At 46.7% G+C, this 22,970-nt stretch overlaps 1 protein-coding gene across 1 annotated transcript; it reads left to right on the top strand.

The window, feature by feature from the left end:
- The first annotated feature begins 9,481 nt into the window (after positions 1-9,481).
- MYF6 (myogenic factor 6) lies at positions 9,482-12,853 on the top strand. Its single transcript, XM_083400882.1, has 3 exons — positions 9,482-10,450; positions 10,675-10,765; positions 12,109-12,853. Exons 1-3 carry the CDS (start codon positions 9,854-9,856, stop codon positions 12,225-12,227), a joined length of 807 nt encoding a protein of 268 aa, XP_083257008.1. The 5' UTR covers positions 9,482-9,853; the 3' UTR covers positions 12,228-12,853.
- Positions 12,854-22,970: the final 10,117 nt, after the last annotated feature.

Below are 22,970 nucleotides of genomic sequence, written 5' to 3' on the forward strand. Positions count from 1 at the left end.
AGGATGCGGGTAGCGCTGTGGGTAAAACCTCAGTGCCTAGGACTTGCTGATCGTTGGTGGTTCGAATCCCCACGGCAGGGTGAGCTCCCGTCGTTCGGTCCCAGCTCCTGCCCACCTAGCAGTTCGAAAGCACCCTTAAGTGCAAGTAGATAAATAGGTACCGCTTTACAGCGGGAAGGTAAACGGCGTGTGGCACTGGTGCTGGCTCGCCAGTTGCAGCTTCGTCATGCTGGCCACGTGACCCGGAAGTGTCTTCAGATGGCGCCATCTCCCAGCCTCTTGAGCGAGATGAGCATGCAACCCTAGAGTCGGTCACGACTGGCCCGTACGGGCAGGGGTACCTTTACCTTTACCTTTATTGCCCATACAACACCCTCCCAGGGACTGTAGAAGTGCAAAGACCATGAATCCATTAATAATTTTTAGTCTTCTGAACTCTATTTGCCAGTTAACATAGGCAGCTATGTTATCAATATCCTCAGCAAATAGCTACTTAGCAAAATAGATAGATGATAGATGATAGATGATAGATAGATAGATAGATAGATAGATAGATAGATAGATAGATAGATAGAGATAGATGATAGATAGATAGATAGATAGATAGATGATAGATAGATAGATAGATAGATAGATAGATAGATAGATAGATGATAGATAGATAGATAGATAGATAGATAGATAGATAGATATAGATGATAGATAGATAGATAGATATAGATAGATAGATAGATAGATAGATAGATAGATAGATAGATATAGATGATAGATAGATGATAGATAGATAGATAGATAGATAGATAGATAGATGATAGATAGATAGATAGATAGATAGATAGATAGATAGATAGATGATAGATAGATAGATGATAGATGATAGATTGATAGGCAGAAATTTGAACGTACAGAAGGTGGGTAGGATGTAGTAACAGTGAAATTCTAATCACCTAAAATGCTAAACTAAAACTGCTAGCATCTACTCTGTTCACTACAATTGCCTTGTTCAGCCTGGTGGTATATTCTTTTCCAGAAAGAAGGAGGGAAATGCTTATTTTTACAAGAGGAACTTTGAATTGACAGGGGCATGTAACAATGATTAAGAATCTGTTGCTCTTATTTTAGACCTTTATTGCTTCAACTACATGAGCAGCTGTTGGTTCTTTTTTTAATTCAGCAACCCAGAAGGGCTGTTGGCCTACTACACTATACAAAAGTTTGATAAGAGATTCTAGCTAGTCATGGGGGTGCCTATTTGAGTGACACGTGTGGTATCCCAAAATGCTAATTCTGGGTCTTGTCTGGTGGTTTGGGAGGCCGTAGCTCAGTGCTTTGCATGCAGAAGATGCCAGGTTCAATTCCCAGGCAGGGCTGCAAATGCACACAGAGTCTAGAACCCGGGAAAGCTGCTGCCAGAACGTGTAGAAAATACTGAGTAAAATGGACCTATGGTCTGATTTAATACATGGCTGCTTCCTGTGTTCCTTCATTCCATTTGTAAAACCTTTGGATTTCCAGAGTGCTCCTCTGCCTAGGCTGGTGTGCCTCTTCTCCATCCATCCATCCATTTTGACTACTTTCCTGTGTAGCAGTTGTTTGACATGTCCTCCTCTTTCTGTTCCAATAAGAAGGAAGGAGTGGCATTGCAATCCCTTGCTATTTCCCCCAATGACCGTGGGAGCTGTGCCAACCCTTCTAAGAATGTGCTTTTCTTGGAAGATCACCATAGCTGGTAAGAAGAACCCTGGGACACTGAAGCCTTTGCATCTTCAACAGCCAACCAGGCAACTCCTGTGGCTTTGGGAATCATTTACAGCTAATGTTGCTCTTGCCTTTAACTTCAGGCCTATGTGGCCATGACTGGCAGATCTCTAGACACATTGCATAGGCCTTCCAGCAAATGAAAGACAGTTCCTTTGCATTTTGCAAAGCATGGGAAATACAATCAAAGCTTCATCTATTTGCTTGGATAATAGTTGCTCTCTTTATCTCTCTCTCTATATGAGATAACAAGTAGCTACTAACTGCACTGTTTGATATCAAATCATACAATATAAGTGAATAAAAATTATGTGCCTGCCATTTCACTGTCAACAATCTCCATGCCATCACCTCATTGTCTCCAATGATGTTTCTGCTCACAGTTGTTCCAAGTGCTGTTGAGGAAGAAGTAGCCATAGAATGTTGGCAGTCATAGCTACAATATCACCCCTGAAAAGTGGTCCCATTCCCCACCCATGAAATGTTTGCTAATGATGGGGTGAAGACCTGGACCTTTCGGTGCTGAACTTAAAGACAGGGCAGGTTCAGAGGGGTGAAGGCAGTCCTTAAAATAGCCTGTAAAATGGAGACTAGCTGCAACCATTTTGAAGCTAGGTAAGATGAGAAGGCATCAGAAGCAAGCTTTGTGACCTAGAATGTTTCAGGATGACCAAGAAGTCCAAACATTACTGCAAAGGCCTTGTGTGCAGCTGAAAGGGAGACCCCGTGCCGAGAGAGGCCGTAGCATTTCTTAGAACGATTTGACTCTAGTTGCCTTAGTCGCACAGCTTGTATCCATAGTTACAGAGAGTACAGTTGGGAGTACAGTATTATGGATACTCTGCCAGCTTTGCAGCTGTGCAAGGAGTTCTGACACTATGTGTGATAATAGAGGTCACACCCGAGGTTGTCTCCGCTTCTCCGTAAAGAACCAATTTCCCCTCAGAAGCCATTTGTAAAAAGCTTCCCTATGTCTTTCTGTGCTAACAACAGGCTTGTAAGGAGTCTTCTGCAAGGTATGAGGTGTGAAAATGTCTTTAAGTAGAGAAGATTAGGAAGGTGTGCTTATTTTCTGTTCTGTTCTTGGTAGAGGCACAAAGCAGAATCTCTGTATAGGATACATCAAGTGAGACTTGCATAGATCCAAGGATCTCAAATCTGTGCCATTATCTCAAGATGAGGTTTTTTACAACTTTTACATGCATAACCAAACGTATTGGACTGGTCTGAGGATTATGTGGTAAAATCCTTTTAAAATATTTGCAAACATGAACAGCCCAAACCAAACCAAACCCTAACCTTTGGACCTATTTATTATGTTGACCTTTATATTCTTTCTCTGTACTGCTTCTTTTTCTCTTTCTAGACGGAGAGGATCCATAGCAGGGGTCGACATGGCTCAGGGCAGTGGACATATCTGGAACATTGAGGAAGTACCGTGGGCACCAGCCACAAAATGGCTGCTGTGGGCAGGTGGTATAATGATTTTTTTTTGCAGGAGAAGCCGAGCTAATGCAAACAGGAAGTGAGCTGGAAGACCAAACAGTCCCTTGTGTCTTTTGGATTTTTGAAGGGATATTTACTAAGGTCTTTTGTGCAAAACAGGAGGTAGTCCTGACTATTGTGATCATGCCTGCAAGTCCATGAAAACCTAAACATAGGAATAATCATATTAGAGCCTTCAGCCTACTTGCCTATAAGCTACTTACCCTTCATCCGTTTCACACAACACAGAATGCTGTAATGCTCTAGGTAACTTCAAATGATCATACTATCAATATTCTTTTTTTAAAAAGGCCAGAGATGAGTGGCCATATTGGGATGCTTTGTTAGTTATCAAAAGCAGATGGCTCAATGCCCCTAGTTCAGATACAGCTGTTTGACCCACAATAAATGGCCTCTGATGCCTATTCCAAATGGAATGGGTGCCAGGAAATAACTGGAACAGGTTGAACAAGAAACTTCCTTGCTCAGTATCTCTATGGTGTCTTCTACACTACAGAAAGTTCCTTGTATGAATACCATTCACTGTTGTATGCAACTGTTCTCCAAAATTGACTCTTAAGGTGGAATAACTAAGTCTTAACATACTTTAACTGGCATATTATAGTCACAATCAGGGTGGTTTAAATCTTTTTTTCGCTATCTGTCTGAGAAGGTATCAAGAGGGTTGTTAGGCACTTTCCAAACCACAAAAACACATGGAGAAAATGCATTGATTATCCCAATTATAGGCTAAGTGCTACATTTTTACATGAAAATGTAGTGAGTGCTGCATGTAATTTCAGGAATAAAAGCATCATTAAGTCCCCTGTGTCTCAGTAATCAAAACATTTCATATAAATTGACCTTCAATAATTGTGCAGGTTAGCTTTTGAACAACGCTCGGTGACCATCCTTTGACTGTGAAATCCCTGCTGCCACCATTACAAATGGGGATATCTTGCTATAGAATAAATGTGTTTATGCAGTGGTGGTGATTTGTCACTGCAGACCATGACACAGGCATGAAGGCATCTGCCACTTAGAACTATGCATCATAACCACCCAATCTGAGAATGGTAATAAAACACTGCCTTCCTATTTTAAAGTAGAAGTGTCTGTTTAGTTAGCAAGGTTGCACCTCGAGACGACGAGAGGGACTTGTAACTGATCTGAACACAAAAGTCCATTTCTGTTCAAAGGGCAACAATAATAATTAGTAACACTTGCCCAGCCAAGATCTCAGCAAAGTAAGACGCCTCTACCAAGAACAGAAACAAAAAGATCAAACAGAAAATTGGCCATCCAAATAGATTTTCTGATTGAGTCTCACCTTTATTCATATATGTCCACAAAATTTTTATTATTCTAGAGCTATGCGATATTAGCAAGTATTAATTGGAAAAAATAATTGCCTACATTTCAAAGATATGTGTACAAGAGCTAACGTTTAGCATATAGTATGTTTCAATAGGATTGTGTGTGCTTAAATTATTAAAACATAACTAGGTACCTGCTTATTCTTTCAGTTGCTTTGAAATATGAATTTCCCCACATGCTTAGAAACTGCAGTTTGTTCAAAATACAGCTGCAAGATTACAAATCAGGATTAGATATGATCGTATTACACTGTACTTTACAGTGGAATGGGTCCAAATTAAAGTGCTGATTTTGACCTTTAAAAACCTTCATGGCTTGGGATCACAGCATCTGAAGCCTGTCTCAACCTTTGCTTATTCCTATCCTCTCCCCATCTAGTGTGTGTCAGGTAAGAGGGAGAGGGTCTTGTCTGTATCATCACACTGGTTGTGGAATGCCCTCCCCAAGGATGCTTGCCTGACATCTACACTGATGCCACCATTTTGTGGTGCCTCTGCCCCCACCCCAATAACCTTTGCACAAAAACTGTTTTGTCACTGTGAGGTTCTTACATGGTGCTGTTTAGATTTCAGATCCTGCCACTTTTCATCAGTTGCATTTTGGTGCTTTTAAATGCATTTGAGTGTGTTTTTTATTATTTAGCATTATAAACTACCCTAACGGTCTATCAGGCACATGGGATGTAAATTCCAATGATAAACACACATCAAACAAATATTTGCCCTTTGACTTCAATACAGGTCAAATATTGATGGTGGGGTATGATTAAATAATTTTATTTTCATACATAAATGGTGTGAAAGATGGATGGTGATGTTATTAATCATCATAGAATCATAGATTTGGAAGGGACCCTGAGAATTATCTAGTCCAAGCCCCTGAAATGCAGGAATAAGTAGCTGTCCTAGCTGTCCCAAATGGGGATCAAACCTGTAACCCTGGTGCTATCAGCACCATGCACTGAGCTCTCCAGAAGTTACCAGTAAATGGTGCTTGATTGTAGCAAGTGCGCTTAAAAAGTCTCAGGAGGCAAACTCTGCACACCAAACACGAACTACTTAGCCATCCTGCTGCTGTCTCTGAACTAGCTTGTAACAAGCAGTAGAGCATATGGAGAAATCCCTGCCCATTGCTACCTTGCAGCTGCAGGCCCAAGTCGGGCTGCGGCCTGAGGAGGGAAAATGTGGTCCTCCTAACTGCTTCCTCCAATGGCTTGAATGACAAGGCTTCCAACCAGCACCTAATAATAATGATTGTGCCAGACACACCTCCAGGGAAGGCAATTCTGCATGATTCGTCTTCAACTAGATCCCACAAATTCATAGTCAGAGGTGCCCTAGATCCAAACATATCTAATCCAGAGTTATTTCACTTGATAAATGTGACAGCTTGTCATTTATATGTGCTGATAAGTGCCATATATAAATAACTGCACCATCAAATAACATACTGAATGTGCGAAAAAGCAGATGAAATGTAAGGCATGCATCCTTTCCCCTCAAACAGAAGATCGGAGATGTATATGACTGTCTCCTGTATAAATCTTCATTAAATGTGCAGTGTGGGTCATGTGCATTCCCACAACACTTTAAATACTGTACAGTCTACTTACATACTCATCTGCAAGTGTCGAAGTCCGAAGTAATGACATTTTAAAAGATCAAGCAATGTACAGTATATGCATCTGTGAACTGGCTTCACATTTAAGGAGGAGATATATTTGTTTCAGAATGAAGAAATTTCAGAATGAGAGCAAGCACCCTTATTGAAAATGTACAGCTCTTTCCAATGGTCCACAATGGTTGGGGACTTGGTGGTGCAGTCCTAGGATCTCAAAGACTGAGCATTAGGATCCCAGCATCAGCACAGCAGGAAGTCAACTTACAGTATACAGTGGCACCTCAGGTTAAGAACTTAATTTGTTCTGGAGGTCCGTTCTTAACCTGAAACTGTTCTTAACCTGAGGTACCACTTTAGCTAATGGGGCTTCCCGCTGCGGCTGCAGCGCCACCGCACGATTTCTGTTCTCATCCTGAAGCAAAGTTCTTAACCTGAGGTTAGAACTTTCTGGGTTAGCGGAGTCCGCAACCTGAAGCATCTGTAACCTGAGGTACCACTGTATCCTCAGTCCATCACTTGGAGCTGGACATACTCCTAGCACCTGGACAGCAGCAGTCCTCGATCCCTTCAAAGGGGTGGGTGCAAGGGAATGCTATGGAGTGAGGAGGGCACAGAAAGTGAGGTTATTATCAATATCAGAGATGCACTTATCTCATTTGTCTTGTATAAATTGCCACAGTTGGGGTTTTTTGGGTACGAACCATCGTCTATGCATCTGTATCTATCAGTATCTTTTGCATTTTGGATCCCAGCTAAAGGTGGCGTTCTTTGCCCGTAATTTCATCGTAAAATTGTACTCCATGCAACACATTCTTTGCATTTTAACAAGAATTTTGAATTTCAGTCTCAAGGCCAATCAACAAGACTATTTCTGAAGTGTGAAGCTCTCCCAATAGCTTCATTTTCATGTGGGAATCCATATGTGTGAAACAGCCCCATGGGAAAAACTGAAAAGTGGTCATGTACAGAAAATCGTAATTTTCACGCATTTTCCCTGATGTGGTCACATTTTTGTGTTGCCCCACCCACTTCTCCAAGTAGAAGCTGTTTTGCACAAGTAGGAAATCAGCCATCACAGAAAAAGTTTGTTACTTAATGAGATAAATGTGTGGATTCACATCGAAAAATCAAGAGTCAATGCGATTGTTTCAAAATTAGGGATTTTACAAAAAAATGAAATATTGACCACACTATTTTGCTTTTTTCAGCTGCAAAGCAGCTTTCTGAAAAGGACAGGTTAGAACTTTTTTCATGTCTGAAATATGAAATTTGCACCACTTCTGGTCAAGTTTCCGATGTTAGACTATAAAATAATAAAAAAGATAATTAAAACAGTAATAATCTTAAAGAAGGGTGGAAAAGGGTGAGGCAATGGCATACCAGTCATTGCAAATGGACAAGGACATTTGCAAGGTAACTATGGTGCTCCTAGGAAAAAAAGGAAAAGGAAAAGTGGACATATTAAGTTTAACTCTTCCTCCCCTCCTTTTCATTATGGATGAGCCAATCTCATGTCAGAGTTAGAGGTCTGGTGTCTAATCCCCCAGTATCTACTCATTAAAAACGAAAGCCCGTTGACTCTGATACCAGTGGAAAAATCAAAATAGTTTAATTGGTATCAGATTTTTACAAAAACAAAAAAGGCCAAGGAATAAATTGCAACACAGGAATGGGGAAACTGGCAGAAAAACAGGCCTGCCTCTTAAACTCAGTTGTGCTGTGTTCCTAGTCACATATAGCAAGGGTGACTAACCTGTGTCTTTTCTCACGTTGCTGACCTAACCATTGGTCATGCAGGCTGGGGTTGGAGGGTCACAGGTTAGTCACCTCTGACATATTGAAAGACATCTTCTTGGCATTCATAAAAATGTATCTTTCTCCGCAATTTAATCCCTAAACTAACTGAAAGACCCTATGGCCATAGATACAAGCAGAGCATCTATCCAGATCATATATCCAGAGAAGTGGTGACATAATAAAAATTGTCTTGCCAAGTATGTTTGACTTAGCTATCCAATTGTCTCACCACAGATTAGTTGTTTTTTCATGCACACCCAGAGGAATGGCTGGCTCACCTCCGTTCATCACTTTGTATCTGCAGCATCACAGTGGTTCAGTTTGTGCATAGCACTAAATTGTGGCTAAGCATAAATGTGCAAGCATGCTAGAAACCGGGACCACTCCACTCCACTCCTGGTTCTGCTGCTGCTGCACTACCCAAGGCCAAGCCATGGTTTGGTTTAGCGTTACATCTGAACCAAAGCTCATGGTCTGTTCCAAAACAGACAAACTACAAATTTCCACCCTGGCTTGTTCTGGGCTTGCCATTCACATCTGTAAGACTTTCATTTTGAATATTGGCTGAATTTCAAGCTGAACAATTTGAGGTGGGCTGGACATGGTACAGACCCACTCAGTGCACAGCGGCAAGAACCAGCCTGGTTTTGTGATTGGTTAAATTATTTCTGTCTTGCCTTTAATCCAGCAATTTAACCTGAAGTCTCACTAGACAGAACATGGTTTGGGAGATTCCAGGAACAGAGCCCAGAGACACTCCAACATCACCACCAGTACCATTAGAGGCTGGGGCTCTTCTTCCTGGCAGCATCCCCTTGGAGCAGGGATTGGGAACCTGTGTCACCCTCCTGGCATTGTCAGGCTCCAACCCATATCAGTCCCAGTCAGTGCGGCCAATGGTGACAAGAGTTGTCCTACAACACCTGGAGGATGCTAGAAGTTTCCCAATTCCTCTTCAAGAAGCCCAAGCACTACCAGCAGCAGGTCCCAGGCTGCTTTCACTTTATCATGGGGATTGAAAACTTGTGGACTCCAACTTCCACCAGCCCCTGCTGCTAGCACAACCAGCTGTCAAGGTTGATGGGAGATGTGCTCCAGCAACAAAGATCCCCATCCTTGTTTTGCGCCCTTGAGCTGGTCCTAAGGCATTTAGGCCTTAGGAGTGACATGTTGTTGCCCAGATGGGTGGGGTACAAATAAATAATAATAATAATAATAATAATAATTATTATTATTATTCTGTAGTTTGTTTTTTTAAAAAAGCACAACTCCACAAAGTTATTACCTGGCCTATTTGTAAGTATAATCATTAGAGCCTAGCCAGAGTTCTATACTTAGCCCAAGGCTGGGGAGGGAGAGGGGATTTTCGTTTGAAGCCCTTTGGCCTGAAACCAACCTGCTGCATTTAACTCACGCCCATGCCAGCAAGCGATTCCCATGTGTCCAACTTTGTCACTCTGGCTGTGCTGGACGGGTCTGGGATTCAGAAAGCTGGGAGCGGGCTTTGGGGAGAAGGGGATCTCTCCCCAAGGCCTCTTATTCCTCGACTAGGCGAGGATGGTCTCTGGCTGTCGCTCTGTCCGGCCAGCAGCAGCAGCACCCAGAAGGAGCGTCGTGTTGGCCGGGCTCGCCGAGGGTGATGCGCCGCGACAGCTAAACCGGGGATAGGGTTTCAGCGGCGACTCTATATATAAAGCAGCCGGGGGCCCTGATGTCAGCGCGCTAATTAAATTCCGCCGGGCCAGGCGGCTTCTCTGCGGGGGCTTCTCGGTCGGGAGCCCCTCCGAGAGAGGCGCGCAGAGGCGGCGGGAGAGCCATGATGATGGACCTTTTCGAGCCCGGCTCCTATTTCTTCTACTTGGACGCCGGCGACCATGGAGGCCTGCAGGCCCTGGACATGGCCGACGAGGGGTCGCCGCTGTACCCGGGCAGCGAGGGCCCCTTGTCGCCCAGCTCGTGCCCCGACCAGCTGGCCCCGGAGGCCGGAGGGGGCGGCGGGGGCGACAGCAGCAGCGGCAGCAGCAGCATCGGGGGCGACGAGGAGCAGCACGTGCTGGCGCCGCCGGGCCTGCAGGCGCCCCACTGCCCGGGCCAGTGCCTCATGTGGGCTTGCAAAACGTGCAAGAGGAAGTCGGCACCCACCGACCGGCGCAAGGCGGCCACGCTGCGCGAGAGGAGGCGCCTGAAGAAGATCAACGAGGCCTTCGAGGCGCTCAAGAGGCGCACGGTGGCCAACCCCAACCAGCGCCTGCCCAAGGTGGAGATCCTGCGCAGCGCCATCAGCTACATCGAGAGGCTCCAGGACCTCCTGCACCGCCTCGACCAGCAGGACAAGAGCCACCAGCAGCTCCTGCTGCCCGCCAACGGGGGCGCCGTCGGAGACGCCTTCGCCGGCAGCGCCAAGCAGGGCCATGTAAGCGCCACTGCCGCGCGCAAAAGGCGCGGTCGCCTCCCTTAGCCCAGCTCCGAGTTGGCGAGGGGGGCGCAGCCGGGCCAGCGGCGGATCTGCTGCTGCTGTTGCTGCCGCCGATCGGCACTCCCCTTTCGTGCCAGCCCCCTCCCTCTTCCCTCTTCCCCTGCCCCTGCCCCACTCCCGCCCCCAACTCTCTCTCTTTCTCTCCTTCCTTCCTTCCTCAGGTGCCCCCGCCCGACTTCTTGAGCCCCTGCAGCGCCGACTGGCCCAGCGGCTCGGAGCATTCCAGGGCGCTGCCCATCGGCGCCAAGGAAGGTAAAGCTCCACGCTGACAAGGAGACTGGGGGTGTGGGGTGGGGTGTTTCATCTGGCTGGGAGACTCGGGATTGTTGTGCCCCCACTACGCCCTCTCTTCCCCCACCCGCAGCCCAAATGCTTTCACTTCGCAGGATTCCCCTGGTTTAGCTACTTACATTTGCGCGCGCGCGCGCACGCACGCAAAGTCCCACTTTTCTGGCGCCGACGGGTCCTCTGGAGCAGCCCTGCTTCCCAAGGGACTCTTTCCCGGAGAGATGGTGCCTGGTTTGGAATGGAAGGGGAGGGGGCGGCTCACAGACGCCTTTGAAAGTTTCTGGCCTAATAAATCAGGCGCAGTGCCATCCTGAGCTGAGCAGGACCTCCCCTCTACAGCGCGGGTACTTAAGTTTGCAAGCGCGCTCTCTGTCCTAAGGAGAAGCGCACAGAAGCGCACGTTTCCTTTCAACACCAGCTGCGAGTTGCACCTGTTCCGCTCCTTTATCAGGCCAAACCTGGGTAATCTCCCCAATGGGTTTGTTTTCTGGAGAGCTCCCGTTGGATGGCTCAGGAGAGTGAATTGCCTCGGGAGTTGCCTGCAGGATCGCAGCACACCGCACCCCTCACTCCGTCCTGAGCTCACTGACATGAAAGCGGACCCGATTCTTTCAGCGGCACATTTCGCAATAGGGTCCTCCTCAGCCTGTGATCCTAAAAACACGTCCTCTGAGAGGCGCAAATCCCCCCACAACTAGAAAACGTTGTGCTAGTTTACTTTGGATGTTTTGGGCTTGTGAGCAAAATCCTTGCTGGAAATGAATGGGATTCACGTTTCTAAATAACTCCCGGTTGCGGGGGGGAGGGGGGCTAACCCTGTCAGTCTGCTGCATCTGTCTAAGTGGCGTGTGTCCCAGAAAGGTGATAACACACGGAGGGGTCCCCTGGGTGGTCGATCTCTCCGTCATTTGGAATAGATTCCGGCTGCCAATTCTTTTAACGATGAGACCCCAACTCCTTGAATTCGGCGGAGGAAACGAATATATATAGGTGGTAACCAGAAGTGTCAGCCCCGTGCTGACAATAAATGGCCGGATTCAGAATCTCCACCACCACGATTTTATTCTAAACTGCCTGCCTTTTGCACCTGACTTTGGGTTGGTAGATCTTGGTATTCCACCGTTTTGCAACAAAACAGATCTGACGCGCCTGTCCGCCCCTTCCATGATCAGTGTGTGGGTCTTTGAGGGGCTCCTGCCGTGGGATTCTGTGGGTGCTTTTCGGTTCAAAAACACAAGTGGCTCGTGAGGAGGATGGGGCCCCGATCCCGCGTGCGCTAAAATGCCTTTTCCCCCTTCCAAACCCAGGGAATCCCCTTGGCGACTCGTCCGCGTCGAGCAGCCTCCGTTGCCTCTCCTCTATCGTGGATAGCATCTCGTCGGAAGACCGCAAAGTACCCAGCGGGGAGGAAGTCGTGGAGAAGTAGCAGGCCTGGTAGTATTTTTGGAAACATGCAGCAGCCCTGGAAGGGACGGTCTCTCTCCCTCCCTCTCGGCCCCTCCCTCTCCACTTCGCCCTTTGGACTAAATCACAATTAATTTAATCTTCTGGAAATCCTAGATGGGGTGGAGGGCGGCGTTGTGGAAAAGAACACACAGCTGAACAAATAAAAAACGCATCTTCTTAAAAGGAAGTTTTGCCCTCCGACAAAAGTGCGCCGGCCCGCAAAACCAATTTTCAGTGGTATTTTTATTTTACCGAACGTTGCCTCGACCACCCCAACCCTCTCCTTTTATAATTAATATATTGCCTTGTGGTTTACTGAGGGTCTTTTCTTTGGGTAACACAGTTCATTCCTGTTTGAAGGAAGTTCCTGGTTGCCTTGTATTCTCTTCTCTCTCTCTTTTTTTAAAGTTCCTGAGATTTAGGGTTTGTGTTTGCGTGGGTTTTGTTTTTGTATATAATGTTAGTACTTTTCTTTATCTCTTATTCCCTTTTTTAAGAAAGACAAAAAAATTATTATCTATTTAAAATGTGGAAAGTGATCCTGTATATAAGAAAAGCTAGATAAAGTTTCCAAGGTTGTAAAATAAATCTCTTTGTGTAAAAAAAGAAGCTATGCTTGAATATTTTTAGCCTTTTGGCGTTTGTGTGATTCAACTGAAGACTCCAAGCTGGGGGGGGGGGGGGAGAGATAAATGATATGGGTTCTTCTCTTTCTCTAACCCCGACCCCCCAAAAGGAACAATCGGGACCGCTTTTTCAGAAACGTACTACCGGTTATTGAAACGGATGGCATTTCCTCGTGCGTGGGATTATTTTAAGATCGAGCTCTGGCCATTTTTCTACTGAAATAGTATGAGTGCCTCCTCTGAAGTCATAAAATGAATGGGACAACAGCAGAGTAAATGGCTTAGGAACAGAAAAAGCGAGAGAGAGCACTTTCATTATTTGTGGATTGCCTTCTTCGCTTGTCGCTTTTACCCAACAACCTCCCATTCTGTATGTCTTCTCAAGTCGCTAGGCCTCATGCATTCAAAGAGCATCTACTGCCGCGAATCCACGCTTTTCTTGTTCTTTTGCCGACTTTCCAGAGACCACTCCTCCTTTTGCGTCCGATCTCCGCATGTTGCCAGGATCTATTCCCCCTCCCCCCATTTGCGGGTTGTGCGCCTGGGTTGTACTCCAGCCTTGTTTAAAGCAGAATGGATGGGCGTGAGATCCCGAGGCTCCGACAGGAGGCTGTCCAGTCCCTTGAGATGTGGAGAAGGGGCGTCTCACGTGATGAAGGGGTTAAGTGGCTGAGAGGAAGGGGCCAAGCGCGCACCTCTGGAGGAAAACAATCCGCTTCTGAGGCTGGCAAGGCGAGCCTCTTCCTCCCAGGGAGAACAGCCCTTAGTTGTAACCAGAGTTGTTTATCATCCCAGGAAGGGGCGACCACCAAGAATCCACAACCCTCCCCCCACGTCTCTCTTCCCTGACCTCCTCCGGCGTCCCCGCCAGCCTCACCGTGCAGAGCGAGAGGCAACGTTTCCAATGCTCTGCAAGGCGCTTTGTGGGTTTGTCCCGGTTCTGCGTATTTTGTGGTTTGGTGCTGCTACTTTAATTATGTTCTGGGACTCTCATGATATTTATGATTGCAACTTGTTTTTAATATTGTGGTTTAATGCTGCAAGTCGCCCTGGACCGTAAGGTAAAGGGCGGGTAATTATTATTATTATTATTATTATTATTATTATTATTATTATTATTATTATTATTTATCTCAAGGGTGGCAGATCTCTCAGCCTCTCATTCAGAGACTGCTGATCTGGAGATTTTCCCTTGCCTTCCTATCTTAACGGGCTGTGGCTGTCCGAACATCATTCTTTGCATCATCCTAAAGTCTCGATCCTGCGTTCACTTACTTGGGAGTAAGTCACATGGAAATCCGTGCGACTTTCTTCTGAGTAAACATGGACTCTGTGCGCGTGTGTGATTCACAGGCAAAATTGCGCCTGCCCGATTTTTTTTTTTTTTTTTTATCACGCTCCATCCTCAACAGAGAACAGCTCAGGCCTGAGCTGTTAGTATGACAGAATAATCACGATTTTTCAAGCAATCTTGCAGCGTGTGGCCTTGCAGAAGGGCAGTTCTGGGCCCGCTTACGCGGAAGTAAGGCCCTAGGACTTACTTCCGAGTAAAGAGGGATAGATTCACGGTGTCGATTCAGTTCCACGTGTTATATAATTTCGCCTGACCTCAACATTTTGTCCTATTCTTTTCAGTAGGATTTATTCCCGAGTAAGTGCGCAGAGGACTCCAATCTGGCATCTTAGTTACAAGACGAGAATTTTACTCCGATATTTTGAAGGTCGCCTTCCAATCCAAACTCTGGAAGCCGATTGTCTTCAGAGAATAGTTCTTTTTACACACTCCAAAACTGTAATGTTATCTGCACAATTTCATATATATTGCGACTGTCTTCAATGCAGGCTCACGTCACAGTCTTCTTAGCGACTTTACATCCAAGTCCCACTGAGTCCAAAAGCGTTCTACTGCATTGTATAGAGAAAACCCTGGTTTATTATCCTTAGAGCAATTGGATTTAGCAAATCTGTGTGTATGAAGAGCAGCCCTTCGCGAACCTAGATGCTGACCGACCCTTCTCTTTTATTACCAGCAGACTCTTTGTGTCTTAAGGCCTAGAAACTTAAACGCTGTCTGTGCTTTTAAGTTGAAAGGGTCTGTAGGGAAGAGTCCCTCTGCCTTGAGAGACCAAACTGTCCCTGGCGCGACTCTGCCGATCTCGAAGGCGGGAAAGCTTTTAGGGCCCCCAAACCATCCGAAGGAAACAGCAGCTAGGAACGAAAACTATTCCCCCCCCCCCCCGCCAATGTCTGTGGGTCCCCGCCTAGTCCCAACTCTTCCTTGTGATATTTTAGCCTTACCAAACGGTGTTGGGTTCCCCTTCCGTCCTTGTCTTCTCCCTGCAAAGCGCAGTAACGTGAGAAATTGTTTGGAGTAAACGGGACTTCCAAGAAAGTTTCTCATTAAAGAAAGAAAATAGTCTCTCTCCCTGGGCCTGCCCCCTCCCCAGCCCAACGCGACCTCGGTGGCTGCAGCCAAAGAGACCCCGGGTGTGTTTGCAATTACACTGTTTGGATTTGATATTAATAATGATAATCTTTACCTAACTCTAAAGCCAAAGCAAACCGGGCCGTTGGAAGCACAACTCTGGAGAAAGATAAGCAGGTTTTGTGTCTGGCTCTAGTGAGAGGTCTCTCCACCCCCACCCCCTTTTTGCTCCCCTAAGCCCACCCACCAGCCAGGGAGAAGGCGGTCTGCAAAAGGAGCAGCTGGAGAACGAAGGAAAGAGATTTATTCGGCTTGGGGCTGACTGAAACAAGGTCAACTTTACCTGCAGGTTGGACTTGCTACATCCTTGAGTCATCTGATGGACCTCAAAGATTAGGAGATCTTCCCGCTCCTGCCCCTAGCCTCACATCCACACCAGACAGTTAAAGCGCCCAGTTTTCTCAAAAAAAATCCTGGGAACTATACTTTAACTCACATGGAACTACAATTCCCAGCACCCTTAACAAACTACGGGGGAGGAATGTGCTTGGCAGAACTTTGCATTGGGAAGATAATGGGGTGGTCGCAGAGGCAATGTGTCTCTTACTGCATAGCGTCTATAGGCAACAAGCCAATAATAGATTGCTTTGTCTGTTGTTGTTGTTGTTGTTGTTGTTGTTGTTGTTGTATATTTCTTGCCAATTATCCCAAGTGGACACATGGTTCTCAAACAGTCTCCCATTCAGGCATTGTCCAGTCCCAGACTTGCCGGGTTTCAGCAAGCTGATGGCCTCATGCACCCTCTCTCACCATACCATAACCCAGGCTTCCTCAGCCTCGGCCCTCCGGATGTTTTTGGCCTACAACTCCCATGATCCCTAGCTAACAGGACCAGTGGTCAGGGATGATGGGAATTGTAGTCTCAAAAAACCAATGGAGGGCCAAGGTTGGGGAAGACTGCCATAACCAATATGGAGCTTCAGAGAGCTCAAAGCGCTTCACACAACCCTGTAAGGTAGGGCACATTGTTTACCCTGCTGGATTCTGATGGTTTTGATCCACTAGAATTTTGAGAGCTTTCAGATGGGTGTTAATGTTGGGGTTGGAATTATTTATTTTATTATACACACACACATTCTTTAATCAAAGATAAAAAAATTACAAGTGCACAAAGATAAGATGGGGAAAAGAAAGGGCGGGGGATAGAACCCATGTAGAAAACAAAACAGAACGGAGAGGGGGAGAAAACCTGTGTACATTACAAAAAATGGTTATTGTTGTTAACCAGACCTTAACCTAGTATGGTATTTATAAAAATAAAAATTGGAGTTCCGCATGCATGCTAGTTTGCTTGTTTTCAGTGCCCATGTGATGCCGTTGTCATCAAAATGCGGGGCCAGCAGCCCCCCCCATGAGGCCAGGTGTGGCGGGGGGGGGGCACAAGAGGTGCCAAAATATATTGGCTTGGCTCTGTCAAATTGCCAGTTCATACTGCACCCAATAATAATAATAATAATAATAATAATAATCCAATTTACCCTTTGTAGGTGATATCTGATACATTTTTTTTTTAAGTTGTCATTGACCCCTTTGCAATATATCAAGACCGGTTTGGAGTATTACACGCACACACCCCGCCCCAAAGCACCCTTTGTCATGTCAACAAGATGGTCATGGCCCTTTGCTGAAAAAATAAATCCACTTCATCTGTTTGCTGAACACTTGTGGTTCTAGTAACAGAATCCTGAGCATGGAGCCAATCCCATGCTCTTTTTCACCGTGCATAGACTCATACAAAATAACTAGAATGCATGGTGAATCTGAACAGCGTTCCATCTCCTCCACCCTCAGCTGCACGCAGTTTCGGGGGAAATCTAGTGGCTTGAAACCCAGCAGTGTATATCATCTGAACCCGGACCCCACTTGGTCATTTATCCTTCCAGTGAGAACCAACAAGCTTCCCCACCTCACCCCGCCGCCAGACCCTCAGCTAGGATCCATGCTCGAATTGCTTGCTTTAATGAGCATCTGTTGAATTCATTTCTAGCTGTTGAAACTGCTGCCTTGTTTAGATGGGGCTGGCTGGCTGGTGGTGGAAGGAGCTGAAGTCACCAGATTGTTGTGAACCGCCCTGAGATCTACGGATGAACCGCGGTATACCAATTTCATACATACGTACATAGTCATCAGTTCGCCAACCTGAGAATCAGCTCCCTGGAGAGAAACGCAGCCAACGCCTCTGGAACAAGGAACTCGGGAGGGCGCACCCGAGGGCCCAAAGGAGTCCCTGGCCTCTTGTCCCTGGCCCGATGCTCCTGTTGCCTCCCGCAGGCCGCTTTTGATCTCGGCCAGGCCAATGGCTTCTGCAGCTGGGCCGGAGCCCTCCCGCCGCCGGGGCAGGTACGGCTGTGTTGACATAGGTGCGCTCTCGGGCGCAGACGGGCCCCGCAGCCGAGTAGAGGTTGGGGGGAAGGGGGATGGGATCTGCCAGCGGCGGGGGAGTCTTTGGGGACCACTTGAAGATGCCAGCCCCCCATCCCACCCCGCATATGTTGAATGGTGAAAAACTGAGCTTTCCAAGGAGGAAATCATTTCCTTGAGGACCAGCGTCCCGAGCTCGAGGTTTTTCCTTGTCTCGTGTTGCCAACTCAGCCATCTCCATCTGAGCGGGTCTTTGTATAAAATCTCTCTCTTTCTTTTACCTGAATGTTGCTCCGTGGTCCCCCCCCCCCCAAGTCTTCTCTTCCAAATCAATCGCGGCTGTCACGCCGTCCTAAGAAGTTCCTCTGTCCCCAGAACATTTTGGCTGACGGCGCATGGCTGCAGAGCCGCCTGCATTCCTGACAAAGGAGGAAGCGACGGCAATATTTGCTACCCGCCTTTCGCCATGAGATCCCAGGGCGAGTTACAACAATGTGAATCCCCACCATTAAACTCAGTTAAAACGGTTGCCATGTTATCAATCTTAAGACTGCCTATCTTTCTTCTGTCACTTATTTACATCGTGCGAATCTTTGCTGTATACAGTGGGACCTCGGGTTACATATGCTTCAGGTTACATACGCTTCAGGTTACAGACTCCACTAACCCAGAAATAGTGCTTCAGGTTAAGAACTTTACTTCAGGATGAGAACAGAAATCGTGCTCCGGCTGCGCGGCAGCAGCAGAAGGCCCCATTAGCTAAAGTGGTGCTTCAGGTTAAGAACAGTTTCAGGTTAAGTACGGACCTCCGGAACGAATTAAGTACTTAACCCGAGGTACCACTGTACATCAAACAACCTTGCGTTTGATAAATGCAAAGATTTGCAAACTCCTCCCCCACACTGTAGCAAAAAAGTAAGTACTGTATTGGAATTTCCACGGGATGTGGAACAGATCCTGTGTAGCAGAAACCTACGCAAAAGTAGGGGAGCAGGCCAGACTCCTTGTCCTTCGATAGTTTTGGCAACTTATTCTGGCAATGAGAGCTTAGTTCGCCCTTGACTTCCCATTGATTTGAATACTGGCTGGACCTGGAATTGAAAGCAGGTTCAATCTCTAGCCAGCCTCTCGTGAGCCCTGCGTAAAAATCTTCACAGCTTTGTAGAGGCCTCTGAAAAGAGGGAACGGGTCAACTTCTTGCCGGCTCTCTCCCCTCCACGTGCAGCCTCTCACTCACTCAGTCGGTGCCCGGTTCCCACAAGTGCCTCCTGGGGGGGGGCAACTCCTTTGCTCCCCCACTCCCTGCTTCTCTGGTTCCTCTCTCCGGCTGGACGTTTGCAAATTTGTTTTGAGATCAGTTTACAAAAAGGGAGCCGGCTCCTCCGAGAGATACCAAATGCACTTTTGCTGGAGTGACGACACACACAGACCAGCGCTCCTTTTAGCAGGAGAAAGCAGCCCAGGACTTTCCCAAAAGCTCTGGACAAAGGAGACGAGAACTGACGTGCTGTAAGCGCAAATATCCCTTCAATAATCATCACAACGAAGCCTGGAGGGATCGCTTCTTACTCAAGAGAAAGAAAGAAGCACTGGGCTTGCGTACACACCATAAATTTAAAGCAAATAGCTTCCAGGAAAGAATCATGGGAAACTGTAGTTAAGTGTGTTGTTAAGCTCTGTGAGGGGTAAACTACAGTTTCCATGGTTTTGGGGGCGGTGTGCTTCAAACGCGCTCATCAGGTGCAGCCACTGGCTCGAGAAAAATTGATAGTATTGTTGATTCAATGGCTCATTTTTTGTTTCTCTGTGAGGGTGCATCTAAACTCCTTCTCCCGGTGAAAAAACCGAGTTCTCCTTCCAAAATCTGAAGAAATCTTTTATTGCCATATATTTTGACAGCATTCCTGTAAAGGCACTTTCCTCTCTGTACTTTCAGACGTTCAGAAACTCCCTGATAGAAGCATGATTGACTGTCAAGTAATGATTGGAGCTTCGGGGCTGTTGACTTGAAAATGTGCACATTCGCCATAAGCGAGCTTTTTAAACAGAACATTGGCGGGGAATATGCAAAAGCTACTAAGCGCTTTCTGAGCAACGCCTGGCGAATGCGCACAATAACTGGCGTCTCTGCACATTCTCCATTCAGCTCACAAGAATCAGCTCTCTATGAGCTGGTGGTGTATCCTTTATCCAGGCTAGTTCTCGCCTTCTTAACGATTTCTTTTCGACTGCACCAGCCATGCTTCCCATCCCTTTGCGCATCTGCTCGAGTATTTGATGCCCCCTGAGGTCACGAAGCAACAAGGCGAGCGACGCGCAGCGCTTCTGGTCCTCCTGATAGGAATCAAACTGTATTATTAGCCCCGCTGCGAGGCCCTCTCAGCCACCGAGCTGATTTGCAGAGAAAGCGCCCTGGAAAAGGCGGCTGGCGCTTGCAAAAGATCAAGTTTATTTGTGTTCTTCGGAGGATAAATCGGTAAACGGGTTAATTTTCGCCCCTGGGGAATCCGCGAGCTCAAAACCTCCATCCGAGCCAGTCCTCGAGTTACAGCTCACCAGATATCTCTTTCTTTGCTTGGTGGGCGATTCCTCCCCGAAACCAGAGGAACGGATCCGCCGGTTGTCCAGAAGTTTATTTTCTACCAGCGTCTCCTCCTCTGCAAACTGCTTTAGAGCAGCCTTTACCAACCTGGTGCTCGCGACAACCCCCTTCAGCCCTAACCAACGCTATGGTGGCTGGGAAGTTATTAGGGGAGAGAGATGACTCAAAACATTTACCTGTATCAAGTGGGGAATATATTCAAAGCATGTGTAAGAGACAGACACGCCTGTGCTTTATAGCTTTATAATAGGCAGAAATCGCCTTCGCTAAAATGAAAGCTTTATATTATGTATTCGCTTATACACACACACGAAAGGTGAATGCTGCGCGCGCGCGCACACACACACAGCATTCACCTTTCCTTAAAATATTAATTGAAGGCACCTCTGTTACCTTTCGCTATTATTTATTGTAAAGTAGTCCACCATCAATTATTATTGATGATCATTTATTATTGATGATCGATCCACCCCAGTGAAGATGGACGAGATCTCCGATTCTCAGTAAAATTTTCAGGTTTCTTGGGGGGGGGGGTGTTAAGTGTAGACATAGCCCTAATCACTGCTCTCCTTTGAGCAGCGAAGAAGGGACTCAGCAATTCATCTGTTAATTGTTCATACAAGACATTTACTTTGCGTCTGTATTTGTGTACGCCCCTTCGAATACCTTTTGACTTACTTATTACTACTTGTCTTTCGATGCGTTTCAACGCTGAAAAATAAAGTGTTTTTTTATTGTGAAAAAGTAACAAATAAGTTACAAAATGAACCCAATACCCGCACAAAATCAGTATTAGTCCACTGAAGTCAACGGTTTAACTTCCTTTTCGGATTCGTTCGCCTACACTGCATCATAGATAGGAAACATTTTTCAACAGGTGGAGGGCCGCATTCCTTTCTAGACAATGTTCCGGGGGCCACATTCCAGTAGCGGGTGGGTCCAGAAGCAAATGTGGGCGGAGCAACGCATTTTGCCTTCCTAGACGGACTTCTTCCATCCCCCTTTCTCGCATCCAGGCCAGCAAGAAGCCTTGCCAGAAGGCAGGAGCTTTCTCTGCATCTGGACTCAGGAACACGGATCGAAACTGCCCTCTCCCTTCCTATGCGGCCGTTTAATACCGACCTCTTTCCATAGGAAAAGTAGCGCTTAAAAAGTGCAGGATGCGAACTGGGGAAAGCATGTTGGGGCCTTGACGAAGGCTTTCGAAAAAGCCTTTTCCTAGCCCACCTTGAGGCTCCCCCTCCTTCCGCCTGCCCTGCTGCACTTCTTAATTGCTGGGACCCCAGGGAGGCTGTTCCCACCGCCTCGTGTCAAGCTGCTCAGGATCTGTGAGACTCGAAACTTTACCCTGAGAGGAGGGGCGGGGCGGGCGGGGGCAGCTGGAACGCATCTGTAACGGTGCAGAGACAGGATTGGAGCCGCCTCCCGCCGGCGCAGCCTCTGTCAAAATGAAACCGCAGCAAGGGAGGGAAATAGGAGAGCGAGGAGGAAAGGCGGCAGGGCAAGAGTTGCTTGGGCTAAAGCAGCCTGTCCTTGGGCTTCCGGTGACTCCGCAGAAGCAGGGGCTGGGGGGGGGGGGACCAAGTCAAGATTTTAACACCCCATGCGCCCCACTCCACAAATCCTTATCTCTCCCTGCTGCTGTAGTAGTAGTAGTAGTAGTGGTAATAATAATAATAATAATAATAATAATAATAATAATAATAATATAATTATTTTATACCCTGCCCATCTGGGCGGCTCCCAATAGAATATTAAAAGCACAATAAAACATCAAACATTAAAAACTTCCCTAAACAGGGCTGCTTTCAGATGTCTTCTAAAAGTCAGATAGTTGTTTATTTCCTTAACATCTGATGGGAGGGCGTTCCACAGGACTAACAGTCAACGGGGCTTTAAATGTTGACTCTTTGCTTGCCCAATGATCTTAACCATTCGGTTTAAGAAAGCGTCAGCCTTTGAGAGGGTGGGGTGGAAGGAAAATTATGTGAAATTTTCTCCTCCTCCTGCCCATCAGGAAATTCCGAATTGCTGGTAGAACATTAGGTATCATTCTCCAAGCCCGCCGCATTGGGAAGCCAGGAGTCGTGAAAGCTTTGATCAGTCATTAGAAAGGAGCGTGTGTGTGTTCTGGTATTATTACTATTACTGTCCATAGGCAGCTCATGAGACTCTTAATCTTAGGGTTGTGGGTTCGAGCCCTGTTTTGGGTGAAAGATTCTTGCACTGCAGGGGGCTGGACTAGATGACCCTTGGATCCCTTGCAACTCTACAATATGATCATTCTAAGATAGAGACTCTAGGGCTGCGATCGTCCCTCTGAAACTGGGGGCGGACACACATAGTAATTTTTAACTCATAGGAACAGCAGGGAAGTTTCCGAATGTGCCTGCCTAATGGCTTTTGAGCAGGTTCCTTCAATTGCCCTTCGTGTTCCGTTTAGCACCTCTGCTTCCATGGACAAGCGCTGCTACCTGAAATCTTGTCCAAGTTTGTTCTCTTCTTAAGAGCAAAGGTCAGCCCGTTCGAAAGCTGCATTCCTAGCCACGTCTACTCAGAAGAAAGTCCTAAACTCCCAGGAAAGTGGAGTTAGGAATGCACCCTTCCTTGGAAAGAGGACTTTCCCTGTGGGATTTCCTTCTAAACAGA

This window comes from Podarcis tiliguerta (genome assembly GCF_965153285.1).
Source record: "Podarcis tiliguerta genome assembly, chromosome: 10".
In the NCBI taxonomy this organism is placed as follows: Eukaryota; Metazoa; Chordata; class Lepidosauria; order Squamata; family Lacertidae; genus Podarcis; species Podarcis tiliguerta.

What these genes read in the sequence shown, in the direction of transcription:
- MYF6 (XM_083400882.1), top strand. Translation starts at nt 9,854, where the DNA reads ATGATGATGGACCTTTTCGAGCCCGGCTCCTATTTCTTCTACTTGGAC. An exon ending in GCAGCGCCAAGCAGGGCCAT is followed by an intron (nt 10,451 to 10,674) that starts GTAAGCGCCACT and finishes TTCCTTCCTCAG; the next exon opens with GTGCCCCCGCCCGACTTCTT. An exon ending in GCCCATCGGCGCCAAGGAAG is followed by an intron (nt 10,766 to 12,108) that starts GTAAAGCTCCAC and finishes TTCCAAACCCAG; the next exon opens with GGAATCCCCTTGGCGACTCG.